Below are 12251 nucleotides of genomic sequence, written 5' to 3' on the forward strand. Positions count from 1 at the left end.
TTCCTTCTGCGTGCTGATATTACATTATATATATATAGTTTCCTTCGTCAATTTTTGTATGTATTAGCCTATACATTTATTTATCTTTTATTTTTAAAAGAAAAGGGGAAAAGTGGATTTTATTTCCGTAAACATATCTACCTTTAGAAATATTCCTAGATAAAAAGTGAGCACAGTATATGTAGTAATTGTTGTATACAGAATTAGTACATTAGGTAAATTTCCTTCCTCAGTTTTGAGTGATGAAACTAATTTTTACTGATGTGACTGTCCTCATGAACCACCTCTGCAACTCGAACATATGGTGCCTTCGTCTTTTTCCCTTTTAAACGTTTTCTCACTCTTCACTATTCAAATCTCTGTAGCTTTCCTACCGCTACAACAATCGTAATGCTTTTTACTGAGTTTCCACTTTAACATTATATACATCATCTATCATGCATTTTATCCACAATGTGTTGAACTCCCAAACCTGTATCTTTCTTCAACATCTACATACTCCGCCTCAACGTCCCCCATATGTTATTTCCTTCCCGTGTATATATCACAATCATTTATGTAGATTTCTCTTCTTGGCTTCCATATGGCTATATGGTTAGCGTACGCGCCTTTGGCAAGGAAGATCCGGATTCAATTCCAGGTGGCAGCTCATGTGGTTCAGATACCATATTAAGCTCCAGGTTCACGTCTCATAGAGACACGGTGCTAAAAGGAAGCAAACCCATAATCCAAACCAAACTAATTTTCTTCATTTTATAAGTGCGCCTAATTGCTATTAGTATTTATATGATTACCTTGTTATATCTCGACTCCCCTTAGTTACTTTTAATATCCAATCCTCCTCCACTTTATCCCAGCATTTTATCAAAATTTATTGGCTCGTTCTCCTCTACCCTTGAATACTGTGCGTTTGTACTGCGATGGTTCTTGGCAAGCCTTGCATTTAGCATCTGCTTTCTATAACTCCTCTACTCAGTTTCGATCTCTCCAACTATGTCACATTTCTCAGTAGCGATATTATCGAGACATTTCATGCAGTCCTTTCGGACTAGAGATGAGTGATTTATCACTGAGCCACCGTTCCCTTTTTAAGTTCTGGAAGTAGGCTACTGACGCGTTAACAAAATTTTCAGAACAACAGGAACACATTTTAACTGTTCTATTCATTTAATTTATATATATTTGGATAAAGTTTGAATAAGTTTTTCTCCTTTTTTTGTGGGAGGGTCACTTTGGAGAGGAAAATCTTTACAATTCTCTGCCTCTAATTCAAATAAATATTAATCAAAATTTTAAAATGTAGTTCGCATGAAATAAATAAATAAATAAATAAATTAATTAATAACGGATCATTCCAAGAACTATCGCATTCCAACTGTTAGTTTATCTCTGTGAAAATATTGGGAAAGTTTCATCCCATTTCGTTCTTCTACTGGAAAAAATAATTTGCAGTGTATATTGGAATAATTATTAACCCTTTTAAATTTTTTGGCCTGTATACAGGCCATGGCGTCGACCTTCGGAATTTGCTGGATAAATCTAGTAAAGCTTTTCACACTGTTTTTATTTATTTATTCAGGTATGGAAGCATCAAAGAACATGTTTTATGGGCATTTTGCAGTCACGTGTGCGATGTTTGGGGGCAGTGACGTCACAAACAACGAAGGCGGCTTTTAAAAAAGGGCCAATTTTAGAGCTTTTGAAAAAAATCGTGACGCATCCCTATTAATCTTAGAAACATAGTTTGTACCTCGTTGGTTTCGTTACAAAGCAGAGTTTCCAAATGTAGCACTCAAATTTCCCTATTATGTACCAGAAGTGGGAAAATCCCGCCCAAATCGAAAAAGGGATTTTTTTTTACAAAAATTTCCCTTTTGGGGGAATTTTCTCTCCACAGGTGCACGATAGGGATATACAAGTTATACCGATCGAAAGGCTGATTCATGCCGAACAACACGAGGTACGATTCATGTTCCTACAATGATTAGTCTTTATGCTGAAGCGGATTGGATAGAAATTGACTGAAAATGTATTATCGAGGGAAAATTGGTAAATCGGCTATAGCGTCAAGACTATTTTTCCCCGTACATTCTTCATTCCTCATTATTTTTACAATGAAGCAAAGTTTTTTTGATACCATTCGCATGTGCGTGTCGTATACCTCAGCGGAGAAATTCGCGATAAGACCATTTTTTCAAAAAATCCCTTTTTCTCCCTTTGAGCGGGAATTTCTCGCATTTGGTAAGTAATAGGTAAATTTGACTGATGCAGTTGGAAACCACTTCATTAAAAAAAATGATCCTAGCGTCAATAGTGTTGGTACTGTAGTTGCTTGACTGAAAGCCTAAAAATTACCTAAAAAATCCAAAATTTAAAAGGGTTAATAATGTCGACGGTACAATAACTATTTCAAAATTAATATTCAGAAATATTTAATTCAAAGTTTGTGGATATAACATGTAATATCAAAGTTATAAACGTAAAGATACTTTTTTTAAGCATCGAAAATGTCTATATTAGAAATAGACACAGAATTAATTGGTTAAAACATTTGAAAGCAAGGAAGGTTAAAAATGTACATAAATATTAAAATTATTTAAGATAAATCACAGAAAAAAATATTTGCATTTTATCTGTAGCTATTTGATTCATACTGTTAAGTAGTTGTAAAAAATCCAATTTACAAAACGGTAAACTATATATTTTTCATAAAATTAATTTATTATATATATATAGGATATTGCCTGATCTTAACTGAAAACTCTGAGAATTTTTTAACGTCAAATACCAGTATTAAAAAATATAGCTTTACTTAACCACTACAACAGAGATTATCTAGATATTACATATATATCCTTACAAGATCTTTTATAACAAAGTTTAACGGTTTGAGAACTAATGGTTTATAATACAATTTGTCTTACGATATATTACAAAACAAAACAAAACAAAAAATACATATTTTTTTTTTTTTACAGTTGAGGAATTAAATTAATGTTTTCAGTATTCGTTAACAATTTACCATTAAGTGATGTATACATTAATTCTGAAATATTGACAGCACGAATTAATTTCTTCAGTTTCTGCATTAAATTGCGCATATTATAATTGTTTTTATCTTTCTTCAATATACGCTGATTGCACTCGAGTTTGTAAAACAAACAAATAAGAATACATTTTGGCTGCTCATTTTTATAACAACCACAAATATCTTTCTATTAGTCAGTGAAAAAAAGGAAAAAAAAATCACAGCAACAAAAATTAAACAGGTTGCTCAGCGTGACGTAAGTACACATTAATATTACCAGTATTTGTTTATTCTTAAGATACAATGTATACGTATACATCGGCAATTTATTTTAACATATAGCAAGATTCTCTGTTATACAAATGTATTTATATATATTTTTTTCGTATATTTTTACAAATATTTTACACTCATGCTTTATATCACACACTAGTGCACCTTTATCCTTCCAACCGCCCATATACTTATTATTAACCCACCCACAACCCCAAAAGGTACACATCTACATACATACATACACGCACAAATACACATACTCATAAACGCAAGCGCATGCGAAAAATTTCAATGTATAATAGGTTTCATTAAAACGAAGAACCTAGTTGATATGTTCTAGAAATTAGAAATATCCGTCACGACAATTTTCCATTTTCGTCCTATTATGCTGAATGGCAAGTAAAAGCAACGCAAAATCTACATGGCAGTCCAAAGAAAGGAACAAAAAACCTTGAGAAAATTACGAATTGCACAAAAACCTCCACAAATATTTACAAAACTATTTAAATTTATGTCCTTGAATTTAAGGGAATCACGCCCACAGTGGCGTGGAATAAATATACAGAACAATAATTTTAATATGGCCACATAAAACGTCAGATTCAGAAAATAGGTTTCATACATACATATCGATATTATTTTAAACTTTTAACACACGCAGTGGACTCGTCAGTCTTACATTTTTTTTTTTGTGTGTGTCGTTACATTTTTGTTTTGTTTGTTTCTTTTTGTGTGTACAAGAAAGAAAAAAAAAAGTGACTGACAAACATTCAAAACGACCTTACAATCACAACTAACACACTTCTTCCTTTCATACTGATCCACTATCTGGTACTGTTGTTTATCACATTACTTTTTCTCAATCACAAAAAAAAAAAAAAAAAAAAAAAAAAAAAAAAAAAAAAAAAAAAAAGTGAATTCTTTAGTTTTCACTGCACTGGACATTTAGGGTTATCATCAGCCAATGGCGATCGTCAAAAAAACAATGAAATCGGTAACAGTAAATACGCAGTTATTTTCATCAATACATGTAACCCTTATTCACAGTAATGGAGAAAACAAAGAAAAAAAATAAATACACGTATATGTATATATACCTTTAAAAAACATGCAAAATTTTTCATTTGAATTGGCGAATTTTATTTTCTTGTGACTGACTGTTACCGTTTCTTTCTTGTATATGGTATCTGTAACTCACTAACTCGATTTATTATTTTTTATTTATTTTTCATCATCATAGTTCTTCTGGTAACTCTTCCGCAGAAGAGACCAAGAATAAAGATTACGCCCACTACTGTTAAGGCCACAACTAAAAAGTACTTTTTGGATGGCGATTGAGACACTGATGTATACAATTCCACCAAGTTATTTGGTGCAACGATCTGAAAAAGAAATTTAAAAACGAAAATAAATTACAAGAATAATATTCATCACTACTAGGAGTATAAGTTATCACTGTTTGATCAAGCAACAATAGGTATAATCTGCTCCTTAACAGATGTTTTTATATCAAGTACCCCAATACATAATCTTTTCCACCAGAATAAAAACTATCAACCACATCAGACTGGCCCTGGTGACCTTCCCCCCCCCCCCCCTAATTATCACAGGGTAATGATTGATACCTCGTTGGAAAGCTTATGGAACACTGATTCCAACGAGGTAACACTTGTGCAATTCCCGCTCTATTTGTAGCAGAAGAAGAAGAAACGAAAAGTTCTAAAAAAAATATATTTTAAAAATCTTAAAAAATATGAAAAGAATTTGGGGTCCCAGCCAACCCAACCCTTACAGTCACTCTACGCTGACAACATGAAGGTAATATGTAGGGAACGCTCTTGTAACTGTGTGTGTGTCGAAGAAAATAGAATTATTTACTGAAAAAAAAAAGCGTCATGAATTCGTTTTGTTGGAAATATTATTTAAATAAAAAACGTAGAACAATAATTCATTGAATTTGACATCACCACCACCACCACAGTACCATGTTATATGTACACCATTTTCTAAAACTATTGTCTGCAGAAAATACAGAAACAAAGAATTATGCTTCTAGACCAATTCAGTGAAAAGATATCTTGCCTTATACGAAACAGTCCATAAAATAAATTTAATTTACGTCAGAAAACTGACACTCAAACAATTCGCCAACTTTGCTCTCCCCTACTGCCCCCATATAAGCTACAAATACTTTTACAGTGTATCAGCGGGTACTGGACTACTTCATTGCTTCACATACTAATTTTTATGACTATACTCCCACGGGAGGAGGGGAGGAATAATCCTTCCAAAAAAAGAGAGAGAGAGAGAGAAAAAAACACGAAGTTTATCTTCCCCCTTCACCATGGTAACCTCCAAATACATATTGGCAGCAAGTTTCATGCTTTCGGAACGCACTGATACCAAAATTAGCATCCTAGCTTAATTAGGGGCTAAACTATTAAGTTTTAAAGCCCTGACGCAGCAGCTGCGTTCTTCGGCGTTTAAAAGTTAAACAATATTACAGTTAAACAAAATTGAAGTTAATAACCATGTTGGGCAATATGCTAGTAGCCACACTGTATACTGTCGCTTTGCAAATGAAAGGGTTGATTAATGTGTACCTCAGCATCAGTTTAGTCTTAATATGTGCTGTAGTTCTCTCGTACAGCATAAATTTTTGGTTTATTTAAAAAAAAAAAAATCTTGATTTTCTCGAAAACTATCCATGATTTACATTCACTAATATCATTTTGTTCATTGTAATGAGGTCTATCAATTGATATATGTCTCATCTTTGCGCAGTTTTTTTTCTTTCTTTCAGTAAACGCTCACAAAGTGACAAACGAAAAATCGAAAACATGACATTCCAAGGAAGTGTGAGATTGTGAAACAATGTACCGAAGCAGAATCAGAACCGAACGTATCGAACATTCAACCCCTTCAGCAGAGCAGTTCTGAGGTCTGAAAGGATTTAGGTAAGGGACGATGAGCTGTAATCCTCCTTCCCAAGGCGTCCTACACATGCTCAGTAAGGTTGAGGTTCGGAGAACATGCAAGTAATGGAATCCCTCGAATAACTATCTCTTTCCGCGAACTCATCGACCAGAAGTACACGATGACGAAGGAAAGTACGGTCCGACGGTTCCTCGGAAAAACTCACAAGTTCAAGGATTGTATCTCAGTACCTCTGGGAGATCAGCGTCCATCCGTGATAACTGTGCATCATACTTTTTCCAGGAAGCCGAATTCATTAGTTTTGAGAAATGAGGTTATTTTTATCTTACAAAGGTATCACAAGAAGGGGGACAGTGATAGATGGGAGATGAAAAATTTTTACTACAGTGGGAGATGAAAAAATTTCAAATATTATCCCTCTTCTGCTGAAAGTGTCCCCATACAGGTCATTCAAAAATTGCCGAAGAGGCACTTTTTCAGTTACAGTGATTATTAAAAATAGTCATAAAATGGTTAGTATACGCAATAGAGACATGGAACAAGCTTAAAGATTGCTCTACAAGTTGTATTATATTGAAGAAACCTGTATAATAAACAATAACACTTCAAAAATTAAAATTAAAATTTGAATTTTGAATTTCATACAGAAATGTCCCTGTGAATTTGTTCAAAATTGTCCTGATTGTAGTCTCGTATGTGTACTAAAATACCATAAAGTTTCATTTTGGGCACTCAATGGGATCCGATTCAAAATTCAACATAAACCAAACATTGCAAGATATTGACTATGTGAATATCTGGGTTCAGATCGATAACCATTTGCCTGTAGCTGTTTACCTGCAGTACCAAATGATTTTATAATCGACTTCATTTGTTTCATGATGTATTTATTTGAATTTGCACAATTATTCACCTTTCGAGTTACTTAGACAGGTATTACATTTCCGAACATTACTCAACAGAGGTCATTATTCTTGTTAGTAAGTATGGAATGTTTCTAAATTTATATTGGCTACATTGATACATGTTATTTTCATTCCTTTGTTTCAGGATTGCTGTTACAGAACTTATTATGAAAGAAAGGGATATGTTTCCCTCCCTTTCACAGCATTTGTATTAAATGTGTTATGAAACACAGTGGCACTCTTCACAATCACTTCACACACTTTCAGCACAAACAATTAGTCAATAAATTCTTTTTCCTATTTCAATGATGCACTTCCACATGTCTGTAATAGCAATCCTCAAACAGAGGAATGAAAATGTATCAATATGTATCATTGTAGCCAATATAAATTTAGAAACATCCATACTTACTAACAAGAATAATGACCTCTATTGAGTAATATTCGGAAATGTAATACCTGTCTAAATAACTCGAAATGTGGTTAATTGTATAAATTCAAATAAATACATCAAGAAACAAATGAATATAAATTCCTTTGATGTTGCAGGTAAATAGCTACACGCAAATGGTTATCGATCTGAACCCACATATACACATGGTCAATATCTTGCAATGTTTGGTTTATGTTGAATTTTGAATCGGATCCCATTGAGTGCCCAAAATGAAACTTTATGGTATTTTAGTACACATACGAGACTACAATCAGGACAATTTTGAACAAATTCACAGGGACATTTCTATGTGAAGTTCAAATTTTAATTTTAATTTTTGAAGTGTTATTGTTTATTATACAGGTTTCTTCAATATAATACAACTTTTAGAGCAATCTTTAAGCTTTCCAATGGTTTGTTTCATGTCTCTACTGCATATTAACCATTTTATGATTATTTTTAATAATCACTGTAAATGGAAAAATGCCTTTTTGGCAATTTTTGAATGACCTGTATGGGGACACTGTCAGCAGGAGAGGGATAATATTTGAAAATTTTTCATCTCCCACTGTAATAAATCTGTGCACCATTTTTTACAAAAATCCGAGATGGTCAAGTCTCACGACTTGTTGATTTGAGATGGAATGTCCCAAGGATCTTTCACGTTGACTCAAATTTAGCAGTCCTCAGAGATCATCGATAAAAGTAACAGAGCACACAAAAATGATATGACTGTAGTTCTACTACTTACACAAGATAAAACTATTCATACTTTAGGAAAGCATTAGTTCTAAGTTTGTGGCACAACCTTCTAAGTTTATGCCAGGGGTCAATGGAAAGAAGTTATTTCCCTATTTTCAAAATTGCCCTTATTGATTTAACTTAGATAATAAGGCCTTTTTCATATTTTTCTTTGATCCGGGAACCACACACGCGAATACAACGGCCTGTGTTGGAAGTGTCAATCAAAATCAAAATTAAATATTATTTGATTGAAAGGAACAGTAGGGCAATTTCCTCGCTTTTGCTAACTGATTCGCTACACTGGGCATTGGGCTGCATTACCAAGATTTTACTACAGCTTTTAAGATCTTAAACTATTCATTGTTTAAATATGAGCCATAAATAGTGGTTTAAAATCAACAGCAGAAAATGTGCTTACCATATGTGCAACTTTGTACATTTCTATTCGGTCAGTTAATTTCTTCTGGCATTCAGGTTGGAGAGATTTTGTGTTATCTTGTAACACAAGTTGTAAGCATTTGATGTCTGAAATAAAAATAAAAGGAAATTTAAATAAATGTACTATCTCATTCATATTTTTTAATTCTTGAAAAATTCTAATTCTCGAATAATACTTGTACAGGGTGTCTACTGGAATACCAGAAAGTAAATTCATGACTTTTTCATGACTTTTCATGACCATGGCGATAAAAATTTACCATTAGCAATAATAAACCCCTACCATCAGTGGTGCATCGGAACTATGCGGGTTGCTAGTCTTAAATATCACTTATTGTGAATCTTAAAGAAAGAATCTAAAATTCTGCCGCCTTGTGCTCGAGCACAGAATAGCACTTACCTAAATACAGGCCTGCTCTTACCAGTTAATCACTCTATACTGTATTTGAAGTTTTAATTCTGAGTATAATTATCCATCTAGCAGAAATTTGTCTAAAATTAAGCACTCAGAGAACTGCCCAAAGACAAAACAAATTATAAAAGAAATTCGTTTTAAAAAAATAGATCATCAAATTTAAAATCTGCAAACTCAAACGAATAATATTATTTGCATAAGTCTAAAGGCCCAAAAATACACAATTTACATTTCTTAGAAGTAAAGAAATAGCAGATCACAAAGTTGGACAGTAAAAAGTTGTTACTATATTACAGAGACTAGAAGATGAAATGTGGAGCAGCTAGGAAGACAGTAAAGTACCAGTTAGCCAGCACTAACTGGTGGGGGAAATTCTCACAATTACTGACCTGATACAACTGTTTCAGTACATGCAGTATGAGGTATAAAAGTATGAAGTATAAAAATATACTCTGAGATTTCAGATTTTCATGACCAGTTGGGTAAATAAAGAACTTTTTCATGACTTTCATGACCACTAAGCAAAATATATGACTTTTTCATGACTTTCATGACTTTCATGACCAGTAGACACCCTGTTGTATTCACAAGCTTTCTTTCGTTCTTGGTCACGGAGGGTAAAAATAGGATGTAGAAAGGTGTGCATCACCGAAAAAGAGCAGTGCATAACACTTTGGCTTGTGAGGTTGCTAAAGCTTATTTGAAAAGTGATAATGTAAATAACTGGATGGTCAAACTTTTTTTTTTTTTTTTTTTTACAAGTTAAACTATTTACTTCTAGGACAGTGTTTCCCAATCTTTTCTAAAGTGAGGACCACTTTTACTAGGAAGAATGTTCTAGGAACTAAATATTCTTGCTATTGGTAGGCAAATTTATCACTTTTCTTTTTTTAATCCTCTGAGCATATGTTAATAACAATATCCTTATATTTTAAAGCAGTATTAACTGAAATTCCAGGAGCTCATGTGGTTCGGATTTTATGTTAAACTTTAGGCCTACGTCTCATGTAGCCTCAGTGCTGAAAGAGACGCTAAATTTTCATCTAACCAACTAATAAAATGTCAGTCCTGGGAGAGAAAGTGAAAGACATTTGCTTATGTAATTTCCAATCTCTGAGATTTTCAACTGTAGTGTGAAATCTACTTGAATTTTATTTTATTATTGTTGGACTAATGGTCAATCTAAAGGGATTACATGGGCACCGTAAGGACTACTTTTAACGCGAGAACCATAGTTTGAGAAACCCTATTCTACGGACGAGCCAAAAGCTTGTACAAGGAAAAAGATTTAAAAGTGAGTGAGACTCTTCGTAATATTTCTCGGTGTGTCGCCACATCAATTAACAGGTTGACGGCTATGAGACTAAAAATTTCGTCTCAAGTACTGTCATTCGTGAGACCATGATACCCACTTTCGTGTCTCACTTCACCAGCTGTTTCAAGCCGCGATACCCGTATATGGGCTTCACTTGTTAACATGGTCAAAAATAATCTTTTGGCTCCAGAATATTACACGATACTCATAGTCTGGCCCTAGAAAGCAACCGGCGCTTAAACAATGGAACCAAAATGGATTACCATGTTGATTCATTTTGGCAAATTTTTATTACTCGACCTCACAGTGTTACACACAATCTGGCCTTGACAGTCAACCTGTTAAATAATTAATATGAAATAAGCAAAATTATGTTTTATTATGATCGAAACTGAGTACAATTCTGTATTCATTGATAAACTGCACTTCAAATTCTCTTCTTAGTACCAAGACATTATGAGACGTGGACTTAAAGTTCCACGTGGGATCGAAATCAAATTTACTTCCACCAGGTACTGTGAGAACTAATTATTAAACCAACAAATACTTCTAGTTTAAGTATTTGTGATATGCTCTAGATTCTACTAACTCGTTAAGTTAAACTTATTAGTATTTATAGTATTATTATTAGTATTAGTAAGTAAAGTTAAACTTATTAGTATTTCCGATATAACACTACTTGTCCCTGACATTTCCCTCTTTTTCTTTTTTCTTTGAATAACGTAAAAAAAAAAGGGGGGGGGTGGTTGGATAGTTCCGTCTGCGACTCGCATGTACAGAATGGTACTTCGGCAATAGGCAGATCCTCATATTCACATCTATAAACCTTCAATCATTTTAAATAATAAATAATAATAATAATAGTATTAGAACATTCACTAAATGCTTTATCAGAAGCACGAAAAAAAGAAAAAAAAAGAAAAAAAACTGTGAAGCATCCAGTTGGGCATCATAATGAAATGCAGGATCATGTGGTCATGTAAAACAATTACCATGCTGAAAGTAGGTGATATTCAAGTAGGAAGACTCGAATGTGTCGCATGGGTTGGTAAGAGTGCAGGACAGAAAAAAGAATAAAATAAAAAATATACATGTAAATAGGAAAAAAAAAACTTAAAAAAAAATATATAATGAACAAAAATTAATAACAGTAAATAATTATATCATAAATATTAAATGGGAGGCAACGCACATTTAAAACAATGTTAGAAAAACAAAAAAGAAACTTTGGCAAAGTAAAACAAAATAGGAAAATTGTCTCTTTAATTTAACATCCCACGATTACGTTTCAAGGTTAAGGGAGACGATGATGTTGATAATGAATGGGATACTAGAATGAAGACAGTGAGACGAAATTTTTTTTTTTTAAAAAAAAGAAAAAAAAGAGAAAACGCACGCACACGGTGTTTGTCCACAAAGATAACTTGGCAAGAGCTGAGACTGAACCATACACCTCATGCACTAGGGATAAATGATCTACCACCCTCAAATCATAATAATAATAATAAAGAAGTATTGAAAACAGGGTTAGTGTATTAAGATAATATTATAAAGTGTTAAGACTAGAGGAAGAATTCGCGGATGATCATATTATAAGTGACTTCCTACGTGACACGGAAGTCTGGTGGAAGGAATTTGAGGATATTTATGGGGTAGGTATTATCATATTACACTCTTGTGACAGATTGTGTGTTCAGAACCAGGTGGTTGGGAAATTTGAGTTTTGCAAGACTCAGTGATTATTGATACAACCTTAGCCT

At 33.2% G+C, this 12251-nt stretch overlaps 1 protein-coding gene across 1 annotated transcript in view; it reads right to left on the bottom strand.

Annotated features, from left to right (window-relative positions):
- Positions 1-2415: 2415 nt before the first annotated feature.
- Positions 2416-12251, bottom strand: part of Glg1 (Golgi apparatus protein 1) — a 62622-nt gene continuing 52786 nt past the window's right edge. Inside the window, exons 17-18 of the mRNA XM_081757421.1 lie at positions 8742-8848; positions 2416-4686 (exon numbers count right to left, since the gene is read on the bottom strand). Of these exons, the coding sequence (XP_081613547.1) occupies positions 4522-4686; positions 8742-8848 (272 nt within the window). The 3' untranslated portion in view covers positions 2416-4521. The remainder of the gene's footprint in view (positions 4687-8741; positions 8849-12251) is intronic.

Source organism: Thermobia domestica, chromosome 1 (assembly GCF_964235325.1).
Source record: "Thermobia domestica chromosome 1, izTheDome1.hap1.1, whole genome shotgun sequence".
Lineage (NCBI taxonomy): Eukaryota > Metazoa > Arthropoda > Insecta > Zygentoma > Lepismatidae > Thermobia > Thermobia domestica.